This window comes from Malurus melanocephalus, unplaced genomic scaffold (assembly GCF_030028575.1).
Source record: "Malurus melanocephalus ecotype Western Australia unplaced genomic scaffold, MMel_1.1 scaffold_15, whole genome shotgun sequence".
Lineage (NCBI taxonomy): Eukaryota > Metazoa > Chordata > Aves > Passeriformes > Maluridae > Malurus > Malurus melanocephalus.
In genome coordinates this window covers 2,083,777-2,111,665 of record NW_026623247.1, presented here as the reverse complement: position 1 = coordinate 2,111,665, position 27,889 = coordinate 2,083,777, and the positions used below count along the sequence as shown (strand labels likewise).

The following is a 27,889-nucleotide window of genomic DNA, read 5'->3' as shown; positions in this document are numbered from 1 at the left end:
CAATCCTAAACTTAACTTAGAGGGCCAAGTTTTAAAATCCAGGGGTAAGGAAAACTGAGCRGAACTACAAATAAATATAAATAAATCTCACAAAAAGTAAATTAAGTAGAATAATATTTCTTCAGACAAACAAATGTGTTCTATTTAAAAGTAATGACATTTTCTAGTTCTCTTGTTAAGGTAGATAAAGAAAATACATGACACATATTTCGTAAACAGTTATTTATTAAAGCAAACAATTTCATTTCTTAATCAAATGTTCTAATCATCTGGAAAAAAATGTCATCAAGTAAATWGGGCTTTTGCATTTATTTTTACTGTATCGACTTTGCAAACTAGGTGTTTGCATAGATTTCACAGTTTTGTATTACTGTCTAAGCAGCCTATTCTCCTGAAGTTCTTCAGTATTATTTGGAATGCTTTGGTTCATACTGAATGCAGCAGATAGAACAATACAAACAAGACGATTATTGCATTTTATGACACTGGAATAGCTGGTCTTCAAGTCAAAACCAAAATTTGTTTACACGCAAAGATAAATAAATAAGCCTTACTCTTCACATTCTTAACAGAACAAGAGTTTTTTAGAGCTCTACTAAGTTTCCACGATGCTTTTTCTTGCTCTCATGCGTCAACATTTTAGCTAGAAAAATTTTGAAAGATATCTGCACCCTCAAGCCAGTTCCGAAAACAGGATAGCCCTTTGTCTCTGATCTGTTTTCTTCCCTTGTCAGTAATGACTTCTCCAGTTTGTTTCACAATCACCAGTTTAGGAATTGCTGTTATGTTGTATTTCTTCTTCAGATCACTGAGGGGRAAAAAAATAAAAATAAAACACACCATTAGGAGCATTTTGAGAAAATTCCTAGTATCTTATGAAGGCTGCTCTGTCCAGGACACATGGGAGAAAAGAAGTGAACAGTGCCTGGTCTTCCTCAGAGTTTGAGGCACAGCATGACACTAATAGACAGACATTCATGATTTTCTGTGGGGATCGGAGGGGGAAGGAATCAAAAATACAGAAAATAAGACTTAAGTGAAATACTGACCCATTCATTCCTGAAAAATGCCTTCCCTCCTATATGTTTTCTTAAGAGAAGAAAAATTACCAGGTGAAGGATACTGCTCTGCCATTACATTGGCTGAGCAATAATGCAAGAAATACTATGGAAGCAGCAGATATAGAATAGATAAATATGGATTGCTCTCTCTGTGAATTGTGAAACAAAAGCAATCAACCAACAATCTCCATAGACCTTTCCCAAATCTGCTAAAATAGCACCAAAAAAAAAAATAAAACACATTCCAAAACTGCTATCACTTCATACCACTAGAATGACAAAGGCGCAGGGTGGAAGATCCTTTTTATTAATTCAGTGGACATAAACACATTTGTAGCAATCAGAGAGAACACGCAGAGACTGAAGGCAATTTACTATGGAGGGTGCAATCTTACACTTTGCTCTCCCAAGGAATGCATATATAGCACTCTGTTCAAACAGCCTCAGGGCTGAAAGTTGCTTGCATCAAACCAGAGTGAAGCATGAACAGATTTTGCTTACATTTATGTGCAACTTGCAATATGGGTGGCCCTGGAGAAGGCTCAGGAAGAGTTCTGCAGACAATGCTTCTTAGTCAYTGTGTACACATCCGCAGGTGCTTACAAAAATTACTTCTTAAAACCTATTAAGATCATTCTCTCCAAAAGGGATCTGAGSTCCCACGATTCACCTGAACTAAATAACATACATGCCATGGCATGAATCTAACAACAACTCAGGATATCATTAAACTATATATAGAGATATCATATCCTTCAAAGGCAAATTCAASTCTCCTGTAGTAAAATACTCCTACAGTGATGTAAATAATTCTTGCTTGCATGACTATTCCCAGTTAAGAGTGAAGGTACATACTGTGTCTTACTGACCAGAAAAACCTATGGAAGATTGAGTAACCTTTGTAGAGCACAGGGAATCTTTTAGGCAAATCCTTTGAGGTATCAGACTTTGAGCATCACAGTTTGAACACAGAAGGTCAATCCACATGTGCACATGAAATACCAAAACCATGCCAATAAGACTGAGGCAAACTAAAAGTCATAACCATTGTTAGATCTTTTGATTCTTATGAGAAGGCTGGATGAAACTTTCTGGGAGCACAGTTTTTATATTTCTAGATAATACTGAGATTGTCTGGGAGCTAATTTTCTTCACAGCAGCTTGCATGGTGCTGTGTTTTAGATTTGAATACCAAAGCAGCCCTGGTAACACACCAGTGTTTYAGCAGTTGATGAGCAGTGCCTACACAGCATAAGGGCCTTTTCTGTTTCTCATGCTGCCACTGCCCTGGGTGGATGAATGGTGCACCTGTGTGGAGACACAGCTGGGACAGCTGAACTCAAATGACCAAAGGATATGCCATATCATGTAACACTATTATCAGCTATAAAAGCTGAAGAAAGGAGGGGRAAGACACCAACATCAAGAGCTAGGACATTTATCTTCCCATGCATCATTAGAGGATGAGGTCCCTGCTGGAAACTGTTAAACACCTGCCAGGGAATGGGAAGTAGGGAATGAATTCTGTATCTTGCTTTGCATATGTATCTTCACCTTTGCTTTATCTATCAAGCTGTCCTTATTTCAACCCCTAAGTGTTCTCACTTTCACCTTTCATGTTCTCTCCCCCGTCCATGGCGGCGTCCATGCCCCACCAGCTCTCTGGGCCTGACTGCCTGCCCAGCCTCACTCACAAGAGTGTATTTTTATGTAAGGATTCAAAATCTACATGCAAAAGGGTTCTTGAAATGTAGGCAACACAGGGCATATGTAACATAGATTGGGGAATGCAAATGGTAAATTTTACACATATGTGTAATGTGATATCTGATAACGTTTGAATTACAACAGCTTTCACTTGGAAGCACTGTCCTTGAAAGAGATGGACACCTTGCTCACCTGCTTCCAGCAGGATGCCCTGCAATACACAGCTGTAAGTACTTTCTTCTAGCTGTGAAATTCCTGCACTGTTAATTCTTAGTCACATGAGCAYACACGTTACATGCTTGGGATTCAATTTTAAAGTGGCTGCTGAGATTTTGCAATGGCAGTTTAAAARCTAAGCAATTGCTCTTAACTGCTCAGGTAGTTAACATTCCTCTGCCTTTGTTTTTTAACATCCTATCCTCCCCAATATTCCTGCAGGTGTCAATCCACCCTCATATTCCTAATATAAAATGCACATACAACCTTTCTATTTTTCTTTTACAGGCATTGTCTGTGATTCTAATTTTAACTGAGCTGTGCAGGCCACAGACACTTTGAATACCTGCCTGCAAGCCTGGAAGAACTACTGCACACGCCAGGCACCCTCACAAGGAATGATGCCATTCACCATAGGGTTCAGYGCAAACACAGCAGCATGTCTTTGTGTACCATTATTAAAATATCAGTCCTATTTACCAACATTTGTTGTTGACATTTTCTGTCCTACACCTGCTTTTCCTCTCTACCATCCCCTTTCTCTTTCTTTTGCTCATTTCCTACTAGACTGTCTTCACAYCCCACCTCAAGAATCATTATTGTATGCCTTAGGCAACAAAAAAATTTACATTAGCCTGCAGACAATAAAAGCATCAGAAGCAATGTTTCCTGTTAGTCAAGCCACAGACCCTGTGAAGTAGTAAAKGTGCAGTCCCGCCTCAGGGAAATAGTCAGGACTGACGGTATGGTAGAGTCTGGAGAGCCTTCTCTGAATTCAGGGTATTGCTTCTCTGAAGGTAGGCTTAACCCTGCAGTGTTACACTTCATACAAGTAGGAACGCTAGTTATTTCTTGAGACAAAATTCATTACCAAGAAACTCAGTGCTTCTTTTRTCACAGTGTGTTTTAGATGGCAGACTTAAAATTGGCTCTGCTGTGTTCAGAAGAGACATCAATCTGTGCTGCTATTATGTACTTGAAACACTGAAACGATCGGCCAGGATACTTTAACCTCACTGAAAGTACYGAAATGCCTCCTTTACACAGTCAAAAAACCAATAACCAATTCAATTATTTGCAATGGAACTTTAAAAATATGAATSTGTTAATAAATATTAGCAATTAAATTATTAATCAGTTAATCAGTTTTGTAATTATATTCTTAATTAGAACCAGCATCTAGCTGGAATCTTATTTTGGTTTGTTAATACACATCCATCTGCTACACTTCTGCAATAATTCACCAGTACCCCTGGTGCCAAACTACCAGTTAATCCAACCTAAGCACCTTGAACAGCTCCACATAGCTCTTTATTGTTACATGCAAGAAATACAACTTTAAAAAAGTTGCCTTTTCATATCCCTCTGCACTTTGTTCTTCGGTAAGCCACTGTGGACTCACAGTTATCAGGCAGAAAAAGCCATGCTTCTCTACAGAACTCTGAAGAACATTACAATGAAGAACATTGCCACAGAAAAGCCAATTAAACTGTCTCTTTACCTCCACTCTGCATGACTTGTGCAAGAGCAGTCAGAAATAGTTCTCTAATCCACAGAGGATGAAGCTGTAAGCGCATTCCCATGGGCCATGCTGAGCAGCTTCCTGGGTGCTGGGACTTCAGGTGCTACATTTCTATCAGGGAGCYTGCCTGCATTCTATTATGATTAGTAGATATAAAATATAAAATATAATTGCTGCCTGGGAAGGTGCCGGAGAACTATGGAAAGCAGAATTTAAGGTAGTGGGAAGTGTCATTAAAAAGGCCTAATATCAATTGGGGAAAAAAAAATCCCTTTACCAGTATTTACATATATTTTAATTTTCCAGTTTGGGGCATTTCAATAACCCTAAATATCTTGCCTATGCTGCAATAATCCCAATCTATATTTATAGGAGCTAAATCAGATTTATGAAAGTCATCCAAATGAGTCTCCACTCTTGACTTAGGTCATCAAAACAGTTCTTAGTATTATCCTTCACCGTGTTACTTAAGCACAGTCCTGTCCTTTCCTTTTGCTGTCTTCACGAGCAAGATGCCTGCAGGACTGTCGCTTTGGAAAATGAACAGCACAGGAATTTTACACCCCGGTTACCCGGTGCAGCATGCCACCACTAAACTCCAGCTATTATCATATCTGTCTGAAATTGTTCACAATTCGCTCTGCTCTCCTGCACGTTGTTCAGTTACAAGTTTTGTTGCCTCTTCATTTGCCTCTTTCCCAGATCACTAACCTAGACAATGCAGAACTACCTTATTAACAACTGCTGCAGTGCTGAAAATCARCGACTTGATCCTCATCTGCCATTCATTCCACTGTTCTTTTCAGTGASACTGTTAACGAGTGTCATCTCGTTAACACTTGGGGTCTTCACTAACACTTCTTCAAAGATATTTTAGTTTCCAAATAAAGTACGGAGAACAGCGTTCTTTGCCTACGGGACATGCTACAGGCTGAAGCCAGGGGAGCAAGCTGTCACAGTGTGCGACAGCCAGCGGCAGCCGCGGCTCAGGGCAAGGGGGCACGGCAGGGAGACGCTTCAACCCGGGCTCCGTGGATTTCAGCGGGAAGGCAGGAGCGGGCTAAGGGGGAAGAGGGGGAGGTCCCGGGGAACTTCTGTATCAGGGGCTTCCTTGTTATGCCACATGGATACTGAGGTGCCTCCCGCTCCCGGCCCTCGGGGCAGGGGCTCCCGGCGGGCCAGACAGTCCCGGGGCGAGGTGCGGGCGGGGTGGCCGGCTGTACTCACTGCTTGTAGGGGTCGTGGAAGGGCAGGGCTAACCAGTCTCCGTGCATGGCGTGCATGTAGCCCACCATCTCCTCGGCGCTGTGGTCGGAGGAGATGAACACCACCTCGAAGGGRGCGGGTGGCTCAGTCTCCTCCAGCAGCTCCGTGTAGAAGTTGCAGAGGACGGGAGTGAAGTCTCGGCACGGCGAGCACCAGCCGGCGGAGAAGTACAAGCCCACGACCTTGTTCTGCAGGGCCTCCTCGGGGTCCACGCTGCGGCCATCCTTGCTGACCAGGAGCCGCCCGCTGAACACATCCACCATCCTGCACGGCCGGGGCTGCGAGCCCGAGCGATCCCGGGACGCGACCCCGCCCGCCGGGACCGACCCTCCCTCCCCCGGAGCCCAGCCCGCCMGGGGCGGCGGCTCAGCGACACACTRTCCCCAGCACGCCGCCACACCGCCACCGTCCCGGCYCCGCCGCTGCCTTTATAGCCGGCGCCACCGCCCGGACCCGCCCAGCGCTCAGGGCAGCCAGAGACGCGGCCCCTGACCCTGCTCCGCTGAGCGCCAGCCGGCTTTGGAGGAGGCAGGGACAGCTCTAGACTTGCCGGAGACGTCGAACTTTCAGTAAATTTTAACAGTAATTGACTGCGTCGGGCCTCTCCAGCTTGCCATGGGCTTCACCGTGTCTCCCCTAAAGATCTCATCACCTTGGTCACCTTTGGCTTGGTCACCTTTGGCGCTAAACATTTTTATTATCAGACGTCCAGCACTTTTTCTGTAGCATGTAAATTTGTCTGAATTCTGGATATAAAAGGGGTTTCTATTCTCTGTCCAAGTAGATAAGAGGAATTCTCATTTTATTCCAGTGCATTTGTGTTTGGGTTGAAYAATACTTTTTTCCTCCAGCTGATATTGAGTAAGGAATTAATAAAAATGACATTGTATTACAAATACACAACCTTTTTTCTGCCTAAGGCAGCCTGCAGAAAAGGAAATGAAAGATGATATAGCTGTAGGGGTATTAAATTACAGTTTAATTAAAGGACCATGACAGGGTGATAATCAAACCTGGTGTATTTTCTCTGTTCCATTAATTGCTCAGTACCCAATTAAAAGAGAATTTATYTTAAAAAAATTATCAGTATCCCCCAAAATAAATTCTAGTGTTTATAATGGTTCCATCAAATGGAAYCATTATATATATAGGGTCTAATGAAGCTAGCATAAAAATATTCCACATTAAAACTGCATATGCAAATGCATTCTAGGCTTTTACTTCTGAATTGATCCCCTATGTTAATCTGCAGCCTCTCAAAAACTTACCAATTTTACTTACAAAAAAGATAAAATCATGACAAATATATATTATGATTCAAATGCAGAACACTAAAATAGAATGGATGTTCATAATGAAGAGTGCTTGGCTGGGTAAATTGTAACCAAGTTCATAGTGAAATTAAGTCAAATTTCTGATCATCTTCTGACCATATAGTATGAACTGTAAGAATAGCGATACTTAAAGTCAAGAATGCTTGCTGTCATGATGCTAGAATAAACCTTGCTCATCCAGTGGTAATCRCTAGAGAATTTCATAATAAAATGAAACAAAAACTTCCCATCACAAAAATTGCATTTATGATATTGCAAGAATTTTTACTATTGAATTTATGATACTATTTTAAGGTAGTAGTATTTAATTCTGCCATTTAATGTAAACCCAAGATTTTTMGTTTATTTGTGCTCACATTGCAGAGATGATCTTACTTTCCTTTTGAGGTGAGTTTTGCTTCAATTAACACTGAAGTAAATATATAACCTATTTTTGACACAAAAAATGAGAATTTGAAAAAAAAAAAAAAAAAAAAAAAAAAAAAGAAGAGCCTGAATCATAGTCATGCTTCAATGATATAGGACAATGCTGAGAAAGAGACATAGAAGAAATCAACTGGAAGTAAAATATGTTGAACTTGCTGACTCCTAAATTATATATGAAAATACAGTGTGTATTCAAAGCAACATAAATCCATACACCTTGGGTGGCAGAGTTAATGTCTCTGTAAGCTCTATACAAATAAAATGTCAGAAGGTTCTGAAAGCCTGTCTAGGTCTTTTATGAACCCTTTGCTCTCTCCTTCTCGTACCTTCCTGATAGCTGGCACTGCTCTGAGTAATAAAACAAGATTAAAAAAAAAATTGACCCAATAAACATTTGCAATAAATAGTCTCTTAAAACTTCTGTGATACACATGATGCTGGATTTTTCAGTGAAAAGCTATAAAGCACCAAGTGTCAATCATCTCATAATTCTTAACCATTCTGTAGGAAATGCATACTTGCAGGACACASTTGATGTTGGCAGACTGTATATCCATCAACTGAGATGTCATAAGGCAAAAGCTGACTAAATTCACTCAAAGGAGAGYGTGACCTGGCTGAGGGCTTGTTGGCTTTGGGCTCAATTAATCATTAGCACATCATGTACTTAATTACGCCCTGTTGAAAATATATAAGTGACAAACGTAATCAAGATAAACTTTGGTTGGATAAAACTATATGTAATGCTATCCCTAAAGAAGTGATATTAGCAACTGGCCTTGGCGAATCCCATTATGTATGAATACTAATCAGAATGAAAATCAGACCCCTAATGAGACATCAAGGGAAAGAACATGAGAATAAAGGAAATATATCAGTGGATAGAACAGTTACACATGTAGAAATCATTGACAAAATTATATAAAAGGGATGGGTTTTAAAAAATTCATAATACATAGCAACATGCTTTTCAGGAGAGAGCCATAATCTGAGTTATTGGTGAGAAAGCAAGTAGTTACTTTCCACAGAGTTCACAGTGAAAAAAAGCAATAGCAAGTTTCTTGGTCTCAACCCAACACATTAACCGATGAGCTGGGGAAAACAGCCAGTGGGCAAAGAATTACTGAGCCAAAAAAAAATTAAATTTTACCACACACAACCTGCCAACTGCAGTGGTTATAGGATATTCATAGCATTCCTTAGAGCAGTCACATTTGGAACACTTTTCCTTCAGCTGGGTTCAGGAGCCCTGACCACATGTGTCATTATGACATAGTCAACAGTGATACAGACACTTAGTGAATGTTCATGCATGTTTATTCTTGGAGCTGCTTTCCCTACATAATCTCCAAATCTCCAAATGAAAGAATTATCCTTTTTTTCAAAGAGGAATATTAACCAAATAAGCAGCACACAGTTTTTTTTAATTACAATTTTATTAATTATATTTAAATTCTCTAGTGCCCATTGCAGCAGATATCAAGGGCTAACTGTTATGGAATCTTAGTTTTCCTCCATATGAGATACTGGGATGTAGCTTATCATTCTTMCCACAGACACCCACTATCATCAGGACTAAATGAGAGCTGTAGCAGCTACCAGGCAACCAAAACATTTTAGTACAGAAGATATTCTAAGGTATATCTGTCCTTTTTTTATTTTATTTTTTTGAAGCAATAGTTGGTTACAAATAAGAGGCAAAAATTATTACATATAACTGCACTGGTGAGGCCTCACTTTGGGCCCTGTACACAGTATTGAGTGCCACAATATGGAAAAGACATTAAGCTATTAGAAAGGGCAACAAGAATGGTGAAGGGCTTGAGGAGGAGCCACCTGAGGAGCAGCTGAGGTCACTTGATCTGTTCAGCCTGGAGAAAAAGAGACTGAGGGGAGACCTCATTGCAGGAATGGCCTGAAGTTGTGTCAGGGAGGTTTAGGTTGGATATCAGGGAAAGGCTCTTCACCCAGAGGGTGGCTGGGCACTGAACAGGCTCCTCAGGGCAATGGTCACAGCACAGSCAGACAACATTCAAGAGGTGTTTGGGCAATGTACTCAGGGAAAAGTGGCGTGACACTCGGGGTGTTCTGTGCAGGGCCAGGAGTTGGACTCAATGATTCTTGTGGGYGCCTTCTACATCAGGACAGTCTATAGTTCYGCAACAGCAATGTTGAAATAAATGTTTGGAACATAAACCTGGGTCCYACTTTAATAAGTATCTATTATTGGTGAAAATAAACAATAGCAGATACAGAAAGGATGAAAGAATGGCCTTATAAATTAGCTGGATTTGAGAGTTTGCAAACTCTCTTTTTCTTTTAATCAGGAAATACTGCAACTTATTAATAGACTTCTGCTATGCAAAAAGCCTGTTATAGGAAGTGCAGCAACTAGGGGTACATTCTTTCCATTTTACAGATTTTGAAATTAGCAAAGACATATGAACTTSTTGCAGTACAAAAAGCCTGATTCAACAATCCTTTGTATATAACTTTATGCTGAATACTGTATCTCAAATTACCAAGGGCTAGATAAACTAAATGTCATTGCTGTAACATTTCTGACTTCCAAACAGGTACTCCAGGGAAACAATGCAGTGTCACCTAACACAGCAGCAGCTGCATGGCAACAAGGAACAACATTTGCACYAACAGAGATGGAAAAATACTGGAGTAAAATTCTGCTCTAGTTCATTTGAGTTCAGACACACTTTGCACTTCACTCTATACTTTCAGCAGTTTAGTGTAATGAAATGGACATTTGGGGTTTTGGTTTGGTTTTCTTTTGCTGAAGAGACTTCTTACTGGATACATTCATTTCAGGATCAGAGTCACACAACTCTAGATCCTGCATTTATGTACCTTATGAGAAATGTAAGTGTGCTTGACTCTTCCTGCAGAAACTAGATACCATCCTCTACATTTGCTAGTAACCACCACCTAATTCCATTTGTTTGTCAGAGCTTCTGATGGAAGAAGACCAGGTTGTCACAAGCAGTCTGATACAAGGAGGGACTCCAGAATTCTAAGAGTAGTTTCAGTTGCTTTAAGTATTTTGATAGCTGCACACAAAAGAAATTGGCATCTGCACAACCTCTTCTGGCAAAATGAGTCTTCAGTTGCAGAAGAGACAGCCTACATTTACTCTGCCCACCTCATTAGCAGCCTCTCTTCTAGCTAGATTTATTTGAATCGTTCAGTCAAACACATATTTCAGGTGATAATTTATTGGCAAAAAAAAAGGACCAGGTCCTAGGGAAGCCAATGTAAGTTTTACATGCTGACACTGGAAAACTTTCCTGCCAATCGCCCAGCTGCCAATGCAGCTATGCTGCAGCTGCTAGTAGCTCCTAAAAGGAGTTTTGGCAGAGCACGTTGACCTTACTACAGCCACTTGTCTCAGGTTTGCAGGCAGTCTCCTAMGTTTTCTTTCTGCCATGCTCATTTTCATAAGAAATCTCTGGTTTTCCTGCTTGAATAAWGGTAATATTATTTTAAGGCGAGGATTCATTGTCATTTATACTGTACATGCTTTATCTAACCACTGTAAAATCCCAAAGACCTTCCCCTTGCACAGACATACCAGATTATATAGACTGTAGTAACATGTGCTCTAACTTTAAAACCATTAGAGCCATAGAAATAATTGAGAAAGCAATGTCATTAAAACATTGTCACAGGCTGAAAACTCCACTGCAAAAATCCCCCCAAAAAGTAGCCTAAGAAAGTAAGACCTGTTCCTTGGCTGACCATGAGTTAAAAAAAACCAACAAAAAAAAAACCAAACAAACAAAAAAAAATAAACAAAAAAACCAAACAAACCAGGAATTGCACTTTAGAGCTCTGAAATTGCAATTAACTTAAGAGAATGACCGATGTCAAAGATTCAGTTTTCACATGATAGTTTCTCTGCCTCATGAACACTCTCCTGTAAGTTTCATGGACAACCTTGTCCATGGTGGGGTCTTAGAACTAGACAAAATGTCTCTTCCAATCTGAGACATTTTATGATTGTCAATTACACAGAATATCATCCTGGAAGGATGATGATTTCTTTTCCTGGGCAAGGAAAAGAGAAATCTTACACAAGGTTGTTAAGAAGAATAAACCCCTATGCTATTGGGATGGATTAACCCTGTATGACTGTCAGAAGTCCACCCCACTGCTCTCACAGCTCCCCTCCTCAACTGAACAGTAGAAAACTATGAGAAAGCTCATCAGTTGAGATGAAGACATGGACATTGTTTACTAAGCATTGTAACAGGTAAGATAGACTTAACCTGAGGAAAATTAATCTTTTGCCAATTAAAAAGAAGCACAGGACGGTAACAAAGAAAAGACCAGACCAAAAATAGCTTCCTTCCTTTTTTCCCAAGCTCAACTTTTCTCCTGGATTTTCTACCTGCTCCTCCTCCCCAACTGGTGCAGAGAACTGGAAAACAGGGGCTGTGATCAGTTCACAACACTCCACCACTGCTGCTCYTTCCTCTTACTTTGCACCTTTACATGTTGTTAATCACATTGCAAAGACAGCAATGGAGCATTGGACAGGAACAAAGTTAATAACCTGGTCCAGTYTATAAAGGAACTTAATAGAACTAAGTATTTATACCTTTACAGTTCTAGTCCAAAGGCTAGTAAAAAGTAGGTTGTGTTGCCGCCATACCTTGCAGGAGCCTGCTGTGTCTGTGCCATCCCAAAATGACAGTTCAGGATTTCAGTGTGTTGGCCAGATCGCTTCTTCATTCCATGGCAGTTTTTTCTGGTAGTTATTCTGCACCCTTACTGTGCCCTTCAARAGTAGCGCCTAGTCCCAGTAATAAAAACAAAACAAACTTTCTAATGGCATTCGTTGTTCCCAAAATGTTTTTAGTGATATAATCAGCCAATTTACAGAACAGCAGATACCTGAAGAATTCAAATTTCTGCCTTTAGCAACAGAGTATACTTTTGGGTTTTATTAATTTACTCAAAAGGACATAGATATCAGCATCAGTTATCTTTGCAATCTTGAACCTGTATTGAGTGCAAAATACTTATATTTTACATAAGTATATACTTTTATACTTCACAGAGGAGCCTCTCAGAACAAAGCATGAAGTGCATCACAGGCTTTCTGCAATGAGGTTTTCAGCTCACTTCAAGTATTTTCTGCCTTCCACACACAAGTGAATTCTTTAACAAGCCTGAGGCAATTCAGATCTGCTTCTCATGCTTTGATATTATTTGGAGGACTATGATTAGTTAGTTATAATCAGTTCAGATAGCTGTATTTTGTAATCTGCAAGAGTGGTATTTACTAAATCAAAAATTCAGAATTTGGAGGACATATGGTATTACTTTGGGCCATTTACCTGCATAATCTGATTACGTTTTAAATATGACAATTTTCATGTGTTAAACTAAATCTGTGGAAATCAAAATCCTAAGAAACTTCTAWGTACACTGCTAGTTTCATAATATCAAGTTAAAGGCTGGGATAATGTTTGGATTTACAGTGTTAGAAAGTACTACCCATTGTAAACAATCTTTTCTCCTCATTGAAACTTAATACATTGTACTTCTCATGTATTATGAGCAATATATTGCATTTCTCATGTATTATGAGCATCCTCCTGTTTCACCTTCCTTCCAGTTCTTTTGGAATGAACTCTTATTCTCAGTTCTASGTGATGGGTCCTTTTATTATTTGGGCTTTTTTCCTCGTAATATCAGAATAGTTAGCTTTTCTGCCTCACTTTTTCAGAAAACTGCACTGTAACTCCCCTTTGTATTTTTTTTCTTGTCTGACAGCTTCTGAGGAGACAACACACTGAGCTGCACCAATAACAGAAAAGAATTTCATGTCAGGCAGAATGACATCCTTTTAAGGCATAAACCTGAATTAAATGAAAAGCGCTGGAGAACACTGAGGATTCCCAGAAGGGAGAATGAAGACATAATTCCCAGAAGGCATAATGAAATATGCAGCAGCATAGCAAACTGTCGCTTGCAAAAACTGCTGTTGCCATTCTTCAAACTTTAAGCATAACCTTTGACTCATTTTATCTTCTCTAGTGCTTCTGCTGTTAGTGACAATTTATTTTGTTCTTACAACTTAAAACGTTAATGTTTTTAAATTCATTAAATTAATGGAAGTTTAAGTTAGACAACTGCCTCTGTAAGGTAAAAATAGATAAGAGTTAGTTAGTTAGTGTTGCAAAATCAAATAAATTAATGACAGCTTTTATGGAAAATATGACAACCAGTGTTCCAAGCGCMTGGCTCCATAGGTAAAGTCTTTTATGAAGATAATTAAAGCAGTCATCCCCCAGCCCATTTAAAAACTGAATATACCACGTGTAGGTAGTTAGTGCAGAAGGACTAAAATGCATCCATCCAAAATCCAGATGAGTGCTGCCCTGACACTGCATAGTCTTCCATAAAAGAAAGAGAAAAAAAAAAAGTCCTCTCTCCACAGTGGCTTTTACAGGGATTCACTTTGATCAACATACAGTGTGTTAAAAGTAGYATAAGGTTGTGTTGGCTTTTTTTTAATTAACAAAAATATGCCTCTCCTACATGTCAGACATGGGTGGAACACCCTTAGGAATGAACAAGATTATGAAATCAAAGTAAATGTGCAGATGCCCATGTTCATTGYTAAGGCCAGCTTTGATCTAATCCGTTTACAGATTAGAGGAACAATGGCATCAAAATATTCAAAAAGGGCCTGTAAAAGTCAGACTCCACTGAATACGAATAAATATAAGGATTAGTTGCCTGGGGGTGGGTGGAGCCAGTTTCAGTGCATAGAGATTTTGAAATATCAGGCTGCAGAACCATCTRCACAAGTCATTTACAAGTGAAGTTCATTAAATCATAACTGATTTCAGATGAAAAAYGTGCAAAGATCTGTAATGAACATCCAAGTAGAGTAAGGAAGTGTTGACACCACCTCACTTAAACTGCTGAGATCTCAGCTGCTTTTTGTTGTACATACACAGTTGTATATTGTGCATACACAACTCTGAACTCTGTTTGGAAGCGAAATCAGGAAACTCACAAGGCAGTGGCAGGAACAGAGCCTGAAAAAAATGCTTAGTAGCTTGGCAACTTACCCAGGCTGCAAATCCTGAAATGAATTAAATTGGTAAAATACTGATACCGGCAAAGAAGTGATGTTAACATGCTAAGACACGGACTTATAGRAAGAAAAATAAGAGTTAGATTAAATAAAAAAAGCTTCTAAGTGTGTAAAACAGTAAAACTCTTTTATTATCCAATGCTTGAGGATGAAGAACATACCTGTAATTTCCTAGACCTATTCTTACTTCTCCTTTTAGACCTTAATGATCTTAAATTGCAGCACCCCACCTCCTTCAAAATATCCTTACTGAACTTTATCCTTTCCAGAACACAACACAGACCCCTGAAGTCATCAATGGTTCTACTGCTTACAGCATGAATATATATATAWAAAAATATTTATGTCAAAATAAGCAACTCACTGAGCAAAGAGAAGCTCTTTTCTTTTTTTCTGAAAATATAACCTGTTCATATGGACAGGGAGGATGTGAAAATACAGTACAGTGGTATTAAAGCAATAGCTCTGAGTAGGACCATCTTAAATCTGTAGGAAACTACTGTCTACAAAACACTGACATCTGGGCTGCTTTAAAGTGAGCTCCTAAGTAACCACTTTCAAGGGCAGGCTCACGCAGTGATAGACAACAAAAATATCTTTGCTTTTATAAGGCTCGTCTTTCTCTGCACAAGAGGAATATGGTATAAAACTGAGATGGTATAATATAATAATAGTATACTATAATAATATAGTATACTATAATATAATAGTATAATAATAATATGGTATAAAACAGAACAGGTTCAGGCATTAGTCACAACATGTTAGTGTATCTATTTTTAACTACCATTTAACATTAGGCAGCTCACGCAAATCAACACATGCCTTTTGCATGTGATACTCCTAACGAAATCTTAAGACTTTCTCTAATTACAGATGTATAGATCTTCAAAAGCTGTGGCAGAAGCAACAGGATACAAGAAATTGGATGCTGAACTAAGGGAAAAGGYTTAGGCATGCATGCTGGCATACTCCAAGTTCTTCAGTATACAATTAAATGAGCTTGGTACCAAAACATATTTTACAATCACAGAATCATTAAGGTTGGAAGAGATCCTTTGGATCACTGAGTCCAACTGTTAACCTAACACTACAAAGTCCACTGCTATACCATGCACCATTTATTATCAGAAAAGAGGTAGTAATAAAGAAAATCTGTTTAACATGGAAAGTCTGACTTACTGATTTAACCACATAAAGTCTTCAGAACAATTTCTAAGATTTCAGAAAATTTACAACATGGAGATGTCATCTTCTGTGCTCATCACCTCCAATTTGCATCAACTTCTGTTTYTTATCACCAGTAAAATACACTTCATGAAATTGTAAATCATTTTAATTCAAAGCAAATGAATGCATCACTGAAACATGGCCAAATGCTTCTGCAGTTCCCCACTACCAAGATACTTTGTGTGATTCGAAAATAGAGACTGCTTTACAGACCCGGACAGCCCCTGGAGAGGAGTTTTCTATGTTTAGTTAAATACAATTTAACAGTATGCTCTACCTTAACMACGTTCCATCTTACCAGCACTAATTTAGAAAAAGGAATAAAGATTTGGCTTTGCAAGGAAACATATTTCATAGGGCAAGTATTATACCAGCATACAAGGTTCAACATTAAAATAAATGCTTTCAATTAGAAAAATGAAGAAACTGCTTCTTCATAATCTGAAATCACATCACTACATTTTGCTCATGAGAACAAAGTTTACAGGCATAAGTTGCACATAAAGGGTTTATTTTAAATGTTTTAAGGATAGAGTTACATCATAATTATAAAAATTACTTACAGAATTAAGTAACAGATTTAAAGTGTTTATACTTCTAAATGCAGAGAACAGGGAACTGTCTACATTGTTCAAAATAAAATAAAAATAAAGAAACCAAGCTCTAAAGATGAATTCACTACCTAATTTAAAAATGTGAACACGAAGACCTCTGAACTATACACATACCAAGAACCATCCAAATTGCACTAATGATGTAAAATACAAAAAAGCACAGCATTTTCAAGGAACCAGAAACTGTTTTTACTGTAATTCTTTTCCCTGACGCAACTAGTAAATTCTCTCTGAAGATAAAGCCTCTATGTTTAACCAATCTATTTAAAGAAGGCCTCTACCTATTGCAACAAAAAGGGTTTTCCCCATCTCTACTCCAACATAGTTTAGGGTTTGGCACTCAAAAGAAAGAAGAAGAATGTAGTGTTCTGCTATTCAACTGAAATTTTATTTTGTCTTTAACAGAATACATGGTCCCTTCAAATGCTGTATGACACATACAACTGGAAAATTACCTTCCGTTGGCACTATGCTCGTCTCACCGGTGCATTTAATCCTACTAACAACCATTAAAACAGCACAATAAGCAAATTCACAAAAAACTGAACACAAAATAAAAACAGAACAAAACAAAAACCTAAACATTTTAACATGCAACTTTAGTTTGTTACATTGAATGTTCTAACCCTCTAAGCATGCAAAAAAGGATGGTCTGCATTTAAGTTGGTTTTTTTTTCCCTTTTAAGAAGTTTTACATGGCAGCCTGACATCACACACACGCACACACACAATATACAACAATACTACAGCAGGTAAATGTGAAAGGTGAATAACTTTTATACAAAGATCCATGGCYTGTGCCATCACAAGCCCTGTGTGATTTTGGAAAGTAATGTTGAACCCCTATAACAAGGAACCAACATTTAGTTACCAGGGTAACGCAAGCACTGCATGCAGATCTGAAACATGAGCCTAAAACAAAGCCCAAAGCAGATGGGCAGGGAGTGGAATTAGTCTCAAGCCTCAAAACGGTGGTTTAAGCTATTAAAAAAAAATTGAACAAAAAAAGGGAAAAAAAGTGAAAAGAAAATACCCACGCAGCAGACAATGGGGACATTGGAAAAGAACCATGAAATTTACAGTTTGTAGATTATACTCTAATTGTCAGAATACATGGTGTATTCAACAGGCTTGCAGAAAACCCACAAATGCAAGCCTAATGCTAAAAGYGTTCCAGTAGACCTAAACCTCAGATATTTCACAACAAACCTCTTATTCCTCAGATATACAACCCCAGGTTCAGTGTACTAGGTAATTCATGTATCTTGTGTATAATTAATACACTCACTCATTCCTGTGCCACAAATATTGACTTGGGCTCATGGAGCCAGGCTCAGCTTTGAGATTTACATGCAGGACTCTTAAGAGTCAATAGAAAACACAACAGATCTGCAGGATGAAAACACTGTGCTGCAAATCTGCTCACTTTGTTCAAACACAAGAAACATTTACGACTCAGGTACTTACTGCATAAGGACTGCATCGAGAAGCTATTCACTGAAAGACAATAGCCTGCCTTTGGTTGCCCATGATGAAATACTGGACATAATGCAATATAGTAGCAATGGACAAAGAATTAAGGTATCATATTTATACGGAGAGTATTTATTACCATTCAACAGCATAATGAGGCACAAGCCTTAAGGCTAAAATATGAAATCAGGCAAAAAAAAAAGGACAGAAAGGGGCTTAAACCACTGAGTCTTCAATATCAAGAATACCCAAAACAGAGGTCATTGGCACCTCTGTTCTCTGATTAACAGCACCTCTCCTGCATTCTTCCACTAATGGCACTCAGTTGGATATCAGGGTATTTGTTCCTTCCCATCACCAATGTTAACTSTCTTCACATTCTGTATTTCTGTGAAGCAGTTCTTTGAAACTTGCAGAGCTCTGCCTTAATGTAAATGACAACCTTGTTGCTGTGCTGGATTGTTGTTCCAATTCCATTATTTTTAAAAGCTGCCACACTTCAGAAACCCTAATTTTCATTTACAACTATCTTGCAAGATTATAACCATGAAAAGATTTTGCAGTTGTGGGCTGCTATTTACATCCATAATCTAATGCAGATGGCTGAACCACTGAGACTGCCTATAGCTTCCATTAGATAGTACACCACTGGCATGCAGAACTCTAGTGTTCATAGAATGAAATTCATGTTAACAGCATACTTCAAAGCAAGTACAATGTACACCACAAAAGGCAACAACAGGTTTAAACTGTAGATTTGTCCAGACACTCCTTATGTGGAAAAGCCAGAAAAAGAATWAATTGGGAAGATGCCTTCTTGAACCAAAATGATTAAAAGCAAATCAACACAAAGAAATGTAACAGACTGAGCAGAAGGCAACAAATGCTTCTCTTTTTCTAGTTACATCTTCAATGTGAAAGGACACCCCCTCCCACTCCCCTGGTGTGAGATTGTATTTACTATGTAAAATAYTAACTACTGTTAGGCTTCTAAGTCCACACACAGACATTCAGGTTGCTAGGTTTTGATATTAAATGAGACTACTGATGCCAATGCGTAGTCTAAAGTCTTCTGAAGTAGCATATATACTGTTAAAGTTGTGGCACCAAGCACTTGGGTTTTGCTAAGAAGTGTGTATAACAAACAAAGAAGTACAACATTTAGGATTGAAGGCAGCCTTGTTGCATGTATTTTACTGGTTCCTACAACTTGTAAATATGGGCCATTAACCTGCACATTCTAATTAAGTGGTTATACACAGATTAAATGTAATTTTRTAGTTTAAAGCCTTTTCACTGAAAGGTGCGTAATTCAAACTCTTGATATCCTACTGCCCTGTGACTAGAAAAAATGCACAAGCATTTCCATGTACTGCAAGTTCTTAAAAAGCTAACTTTGAAATAAAGTGTAGAAACACAGCAGATTGATGTTGCTTGGGTTAGGCACTCCTTAATGCTGCACAAACTGTTTAAACCTTTCAGAAAAGTCACCTCTGTCCCAACCCTAAAAACAAGGACTGCCAGTATCCAAGAAATTAAATTTAATGTTACAAAAGAAGGCGTATCAAAATATCAAACTACACTTGCATGTGGCAGTTGAACAAGTGAGTGCAAGATTGAAGAAAAAGTCAAAATCTATGAAAAAATTTAGATTAATGATTACAATACTAGATCAACTTTACACAGCTTGAATTTGCAGCTGTTCTTTGCTTTTAACTCCCTCCTGCCCAAACATATTGACTTCCTTCAAGAAAAGGAGCTCTCTTACACAAAATATGCCATGTTTGTATTACTCAGAACAAAACAGTTTTGCTGGCAGAGATTGTGGGTTCGCAGGGACATTTAAGCTTTCGTTAAACTGGAAAGCAGTCAAGTCTTTGTGTCTACAAATTTTACATTTAATAGTTCCACAAATTTGGCAAAAGTTTATGATGACGTCTAAGATGTCTTCACCAAATCGTAGACATAAATATGGAAATCATCATCAAACTTGATGAAATAGACAGATGGTTTGGCTTCAACTTGATGAATGACCATGCCAGTCCTTTTCGAGCCATCTTCTTTGGCATATTCCACTTGTTTCCCTACCAGGCTGTCCACAACTTCACCTGGTTCCCGTTCTGCAGGAGGTGAATCATCTGTAACATAAACCCACTGTGCTTTAGTAGACATAATTAAAATTTTGCAATACGGAAGACAACTGCTTTTGAAGAGTGTCCTTTAAAACTCATACRAAACAATTAGAAGTTGTAAACAGATTAATTAGTTGTGTTCAGACAAGCACCTAACTTCTAGAAAGCAGCTGCAGATAAAAGAAGTTTCAAGCAATACTTTTATTAAGACAAAAACAGAGAAGTAAGTCATTGAGAGGAAGGTTTATGCACAACTTGTAAGAAATGGCTGTAAATAATTGAATTTAAGCCACAAACAGAAAAAGGCATTGAATCTCCTCAGAGAAAGGTAGCCAACTTAACTTCCCTCTTCCCACACACGTTATTTAAGCTTTCAGTGTGTGATGTAACAAAACATTTCTTCTAAAATGGTAATATTTTATTAAAAGGGCTTTTGACTCCGTGTTTGAATAATGCTGTTGGTAAAGTCTGATTGTATTATTTCCTCTCTGGCAAAACCTAACTAGAAATAACATCCTTATATTTAAGACAATCCCTATGCTAAATCTGAATAATGAAAGGTGTGATTTGTAACGTGCCAAGTCACTAGCTACAAGCCAATCACAGAGCAAACACAAAAAAAAAGGTAATAAGTACTGTATAGAGAACTGCAAGCTAACCGAATCTTCTTTCTTAAATCCTCTGGTTTAGATAAAGTTGTAGTTTGTATTCCACTGAAAAACTTTCTAATGCAATTGTAACATCTGATGTGGCTTTTATTCTGGAAATCGTAAGCTTTTTGATTAAAAACTTTGTTCTAAGTTTGCATTAAGTATCCCTTACTGATTCCACCCATTCTATTTTCAGTTTTGAGAGTCAAAGGAGAAAAAAAAAAACAAACAGGGAATGAATAGATTGGCTGGCATTTACCCTTAAAAATTCTTCCGCAAACATACCAAGTTCCTTTTTCAATTTGTGTTTCAGTCCCTCTATAAATGCCACACATAGCTATTATCCTCTTAGCATCAGTTTTATATGAAGACTCTTTCTTGGCAAAAATGCAAGTTTAACTCCTACATCTTAATTTCCTATATTTAGAAGTGTAGATAAAGTTTAAGTATCAGATCCAGCAATACATTTTCCACTTACCAAAAAAAAAAAAATTAAAACAAATTATCTGTTATTTAGTATTTTTTAATATCTGTCTCTTCACATGTGCAAAACCTATATTTGAGAAGAGACTGTAACTTAGAAATTTTATTTATAATATGTAAGTTCCACCAAATTTACAGAAGTACTTCTAGATGTTCTAAAATCTAAATTGAAAAATACTTCTCCAAACTACTAACAACCAATCATTGACTCAAGAAYATGATTCAAAATAATTAGAAAGCATTCACACCCAGGGAAAGAAGCAAATATTTGGAAATGTTTCGAAAATTAGTAAGCAGTCAATAGTCTTGTGGTAAACACAGAGGGTAAAGTGCCCTAAAACCTATCAGTACTTAAATGGAAAGAAAGCATACAAGATTCCCCTACCCTGACCAACAAAAGCGGAAGAAAGCAAAGCAGACTTAAAATACTTTCAAAGTCCTTTTTAGTAGYTAAGACAAAGAACAAGTTATTCAAACATTCAAATGTGGAAGAGCTTGCTTTATTTCTTTAGGAAGAGAGAGGTAACTTTTTTCCAGTTAACATCTGTGGATCACTCTTTAGAAGGATCAGAGATGTTGCTTTTTGCTATATGTGGAGGAGAGTAATCTAAACACAGATGTCATTACAAGAGTTTACGCAGAAAGCACCACTTTTTTTATTCTACCAGTGGATCATTATCAGTGGTGGATCTGAAAGAAGACCATCTCAAACTGAACAAATTATTAACTGGGTAACTGTAGTGATTGACTACATAGCACTTTGCATATGTATTAGTCACAATTATTTTTCTTTAAATCCCAGATGGCCTTTGTCCGAAAAGGTGTTTTGTTACACAGAAGTAAACTCAAAGTATTCTTTATAAGCTCCCCTACCTCTTTTTTTTTGTAGTGACTATCTAAATCTCTAAAACAATACTGATAATGTAGAAATCCTTCTAAATCAATAGAAGTTCTGAAGAAGACTTCTCCGTACAGAAGGCAGAAAAATTATCCCTAATAATCCTAATAAAATACCCCAATATTTTTTTTCTTGCTAGTGTTACAACATGTAAGAGGAAATCAATTTTCATAAAATGCTTCTTTCCCACAAGCAAAAGCTTTTCATACTGCAGGCACATAGGTCARTGAAATTGTTCTTACTATATTAGGTCCCAAAATATTATTAATTCCTACAAGAACTGCTTCAGAGACAGAAATCAAAAGCCAACTCTACAAGCTGTAGTACTTTTTTAGGAAAACAATGAGAGACTTCTGGTTTGTCAGTTTTAACTAAAAACTGAAACATATAGTCTTCTACAGCAGTACACACATATTTTTAGCCAAATTAAGAATAATTCTAAAAAGGAATTTCCCTGCATATGTCACTGCTAAGAARAGTTCAATATCTCAGCAGTTAGCACAGATGTTTTTTGTTGTACTACCTCTGTTTGCTGTGACACTTTACAAAAAAATTAAATCGAGTAACAAACAAGATGCTTGTCAGCTCTCCTCTCCATAAATAAACCACAGCTGAAGGTTTAATACAAAAAGCTGCCATAAGTAAACATTAACTGGCCTACTTACTTGAATCAGGCATAATGCGAAGATCACCTTCTTTATAATCATCTAAGAGCTGGTACATGTACAAGACGGGATCTTTCTCGTAGGTAATATAAAACCATGTGTTCATAATAGGAGCTCGAGCCAAAACCATCCCCCTCCATTCATCTTTTGAGCCATCCTCGGTCTCAAACATATGTTCCACAGCTTTACCAATCATCGTGTCTGCCAGGTGGGCATCACTAATTCGAGACGAAGCTGAAATGACAGTATTTCATAGATTCATTCAAAAGCACATACGTGAATCTTTCTAAAAAATAATCTTTATGCTGATTCATACACAAATCTGATTGGCAGTTAGTTAACTCCTACATAAAACAAATACTATCCATTCCAGAGAGTTTACTGCTGCAGAACTACAGAAGCTCAAAATGYTGTTAAAATAACAATGAATTATTGTACTTTCTGTGATTAACAGAAAGCAAGCTTGAGAAAGATCAATCRAGGCTACAGCAGCAGAGACACTGAACTTTAACTAGACACTGGACTCGGAGGAGCAAAAAAAGGTCTATCACAGAACAATTCTTTCTATTATTTTATTAATTTGACTTTGGGGTTTGGTTCCTTCCAATGCCATCCAACGACTGGTAACAGTTCTTTTATGTGGTTAGAAGAAGCAACAGTTTTTTCTGTTTATAAACTAGTGTTTACTTGAGTAGATATCAAACTTGCTGGATTGAAAAACCTGAAAACCTGCAGTTTAACAATCCAGTGCTAATTCTGAAAAAGTAAAAGCATTATTACTAATCAGGTTATTTCACTTAGRAAATGTCTTCCTACATTATTAGAAGTACATGGGGGTAGTACAAGAAAAAATGTGACCTTATTACTGTTAGACACACAAAATAGACAACATAGCCAAAATACCTTAGAGTTGAAAATTTAACAGAAACATCCATTTTAATGTAAAAACTACATGATGTACTGCATACTACCCAAAGACAGAAGACAGTAACTACACTCATTAGCATCATCAGAACTTGTGGAACAGAAAAAAAAAATAAAGCATTTAGATTACCCGTCATGAGTCAAAAACAAAACTGACCAGTAACATTTAAGTGGTCACATATTATCTTGGGGTATGTCTGGAGGCATTAGTGGAGAACATTTAGTGATAAATGTCAGCCCATATGTATATGAATTTTAGGAAAAAAAACCCCAAACACTCACCAACTCTGTCTGGAAGAACTTCAAGTGCTGAAACTCTTTCATCTTTGTGAAGTTCTAGTCCATACACACAATCAAATCCATCATATTTTATGAGATAGAGCGAGGGATTTACAGGAACTTGATCAAGAACTGTGCCCTTCCATTGTGTTACAGGTCCACTGCCTTCTTTCCATCCATGCTGTATCCTGCAGCCTACAATATTTCTTCGTGGCTGAGAAATAGGTTTGCTTGGTCCCACATTGTTTCTATGTTTTCTGTACATAGATACAAACATTGATATTAAACAAGTACGTACATATTCAAAATTCTACTTCAGAAAATAGTTGTATGCTTTCACATGATGCTATATTTTATAGCTTAGCACACCTTATTCAAATTACGGCATAAAACTTAWCACACTTTTCTGGAAAAAAGAAAAACACACTTAAAAGTAGTGACATATTTTTGATGTGCTGTATAAGTTCAGTCTCCTAGCAGTAAATTCTGAAACTTTTGCTTAAGCCAAAATAACAATCCTACCCCTTGCTACTCTGATTGTCAAAAGTAAAACTCACCTGACCAAATCTCTAAGCACAAGGTTATCTGGCAATATTGCAACTTTAGTACCTTGTTGGTCTGTGCAGAATGGCAAAAAACTCCTTCCCAGGAGGAAGTCAGTGCAAACATTATCAGAGGATGACTGAAATTCTTCCAAGATGTTTGTTTTCCCCAAACCAAACCTGTTTTCACCTAAAGGAAATTTAGCCTCCTTCATTTAAAGGTAATTTTGACTCCAAGTAGTTTTAAAGACACATGGCAGCCACAACACCTCGTAATTTAGCATAGGAAATGAAAAATTGCATGTAATGGAAATGGCCATAGAAGGGATACTTTCTTTATGTGGAAAATAGATCAAGTAACTTTTTGTCCTCCTGCTATTTTCATGGAATTAGCATGGAAATTTCCTCTGGTGAATAACAGCTACTACCCTGATGAATCGTAATATAAACCACTTGACATTTTCAAATTATGAAAGTGTTATACAAGTTTTATTCAGCTATTAAAAACACAAATTGATTATTTTAAATACAAATGGAAGAAACTAAGGGACATCATGACATATACGCAATTCTCCTGGATGTCAAATAGACACAAAATAGTTTTTTGGGCTATTACTTGTAGCAAACATCATTTCAATGGCAGTAATATATACACACAACTAGCATAATTAAAAGCAATATCTAAAATACTATCAGTTGCAGAAGGAAACTTCTTCCTTAGAGATAGTGATCACAGAAAAAGGTCTCCAAGAATGATGAATGCTCTCAAAGAARTCCCTATATGATCAAGAAAATACAGATAACAATCCTACCACTGAAATCCTGGAAGCAGTATTCCAGAATACACTCACAATATGACATTGGAATCCTTAATGATGTATCATGACTGTAATCGTAACTAAAACAAGATATACATTTACTTCAGTACTTGTCCTACCTCCAGACTTTAAATCACTAGGAAGATCTTAGCAGGGGATGTTTTCAAATTTCACTGTTCCTACTATCTGAGCTTTTCAAAAATCAGGAAAAACTGTATTCCTAACTGTAACAGGTTAGAGTTCCTGTAAACAGAGACTCTCCCACAAAGCTGGTTCTAATTTTATGGAAAAACTAAACGCATTTGCAAATTCTAGCTCTGCTCAAGTATATATATGTATTTCTAGTTGTAGTAAGAGTCAGTAATAGCCTACTATTACAAAGTAAGATCAGAGATCTGGTTCTCAGCACCACAAAATTGAGTTTGTTTTGTATTCAATTCATTTATTTAGTTCTAATGAAACACTCCTTCATTCTGAAGGGAATAAAAATAACTAGAGATAAAAGAAGTTAAAACTGACATTGCTTTGTCTAGTTTAAGCAGTTTATGTTTCATCTTTGAAAAAGRCTATGCTATTCATACTCAACCTCACAGCCAGCTTTACTTTCTGCATATAAAGCTGAATCTACTTTAATGTTTAATTTGGAACCATAAGGTGAAAAGCTTCACACTCATTCTAAAAAAAAGATGAGGGAAGACAATGTAACTAAGTTTAAACAGGTGACTATGTTTAAAATGCTTCATAGAGCAAAGAGCATTATGAATTTAATTTACAAGTCAAGTATCCAATTTGCAGTTCAAATTTTTGTTTGAAGGTTGCTTTACTGAACTGCTGCTCACTCTCATTTGTAGTGGTTCATACTGTAAGAAATGAGACATTCAAACTAGTAAATTACCAAAGAAAACCTACTTACTGCATGTGAACATATRGCAAGAAAGCAAGCAAAAGTTTCTAACTCTCAGTAAGTAATAAATGTACTTCCATGTAAGACAATCATGTAACCAACTCTCTTTTCCTCACGAGTGTGGGTTTTTTTGTGATAAATTAAGTTACACAAATAACGTTCCATAATGCTCTATCCAGAAGGTCCAACACATTATCTTTAAATTTCCAGAGATTTGCTCTTGAATATTGGGTAACAATTAGACATACAAGTCAGGAAAAACAGAAAATAGCAAGTCCTGGAAATAGTCTTGAGACATCTCACACATCCTCATTGTAAATGGCCCTTTGATTCCCAAGCTTCCGATCCTCTTCTTTAACTTGCAGACTGTAAACTGTTAAGTAAAACCTAATGTGAAAAGTTTTCATTATCAAAACCAGATACTTTGGAAACATTCTAAAGACTATGCGGCCAGAAGGAAAGCTATATGGTCCTTGCACAAACTTTAATTTAGCAATTGCTACCAGTGAAACCAACATAGTGCMGAACTGCAGCAGACTGGTATCAGAAAAACAAGCAGAAAAATAAGAAAAATATCAGAGAGTTGTGCTAAAAACACAGACTAGCATTTAGAAAAATGGGAATGGCAATGCCCACCAACCTATAAAGTACCCATTTAGGTTTAGTAGTTGATTGGCTTTTTGCAAATCATGTCATCTCAGAAAAAAAAAAAAAAAAAAAAAAAAAAAAAAAAAAAAAAAAAAAAAAAAAAAAAAAAAAGGAAAAACACCCAGAAGGGTGAAAGAAAACCACATCTCTCAGATATGCAAAACATGCACAGCTGTGGAGAACTGTAATGAAAACTATAAAACATTACAGAAGCATTACAACAGCAGTAGTCAGTATGCTTTCAAGTCTTCCATGGTACAAAGCAGAAAAGAAATTAAAAATAGGACACAATACAACTGCGACTTCATTAACATCTATCACTAATAACAGAATGGTGATGGGAGAATTGGTATTAGCTGTTTTTCACAATATTCAATAGGGCACATTAAGACAGAAGTTTTAAAGCACTTTCAATACTCCCTGAAAAGTTAAAAAATCCTATTTGTTGTGCATTTCAGCTCTAGGTGTTGCAGAAGGCAAGAATATGTTACCTTTAAGTGAGATCAAAATTTCAAAATGTTTCCCTTGTAGTTAACTTGCAGGTATAACCTACGCCTCAAAGTCTCTGAATTGTCAACTATAAGAAACCTGGAGAGCCTGTGAAAAAGATTGTTTCATACTTGTGCTAGTTCTTGTACTTTCCTTAGACACTGAGAGTGGAAAAAATGAGATTTGCAAGTTTACTGACTGGTCTCATGCCAGTGAGATCAGCTTCATATTGGYGAATATCACCACTGCTCACTGACAGAGCACTTGGAAGAACTGCCCTATAACCACTGGAACTATCTCCAAAAGGCTCCACAGTTAAACTGCCATTTAAAGAGTTCAGAAGGCTCATTCACACTGCTCATTGAATCACATCCTCATTTACTGAGTCATGCCTTGTTCCCTCCTCTTCTGCAAACCTTCTGAAGCTGGTTCAAAATCTCCTCAAAGGCCTTTGAGTGCCAGAAGGCTTCTTTTTCCTTAAA

The 27,889-nt window shown here is 37.5% G+C and overlaps 2 protein-coding genes across 6 annotated transcripts in view; both read right to left on the bottom strand.

The window, feature by feature from the left end:
* Positions 1–216: 216 nt before the first annotated feature.
* On the bottom strand, positions 217–6,174 carry NXNL2 (nucleoredoxin like 2). Its single transcript, XM_057384763.1, has 2 exons — positions 5,734–6,174; positions 217–808 (listed from the first exon to the last, which is right to left on the bottom strand). The coding sequence occupies exons 1-2, from the start codon at positions 6,033–6,035 to the stop codon at positions 640–642; spliced, it is 471 nt and encodes a 156-aa protein (XP_057240746.1). The 5' UTR covers positions 6,036–6,174; the 3' UTR covers positions 217–639.
* Positions 6,175–16,863: 10,689 nt separating this feature from the next.
* Positions 16,864–27,889, bottom strand: part of SPIN1 (spindlin 1) — a 58,004-nt gene continuing 46,978 nt past the window's right edge. For all 5 annotated transcript variants that reach the window (XM_057384734.1, XM_057384726.1, XM_057384717.1 and 2 more), the window contains exons 4-6: positions 24,010–24,263; positions 22,804–23,037; positions 16,864–20,113 (exon numbers count right to left, since the gene is read on the bottom strand). In XM_057384734.1, the coding sequence (XP_057240717.1) occupies positions 19,914–20,113; positions 22,804–23,037; positions 24,010–24,263 (688 nt within the window). In that variant the 3' untranslated portion in view covers positions 16,864–19,913. The remainder of the gene's footprint in view (positions 20,114–22,803; positions 23,038–24,009; positions 24,264–27,889) is intronic.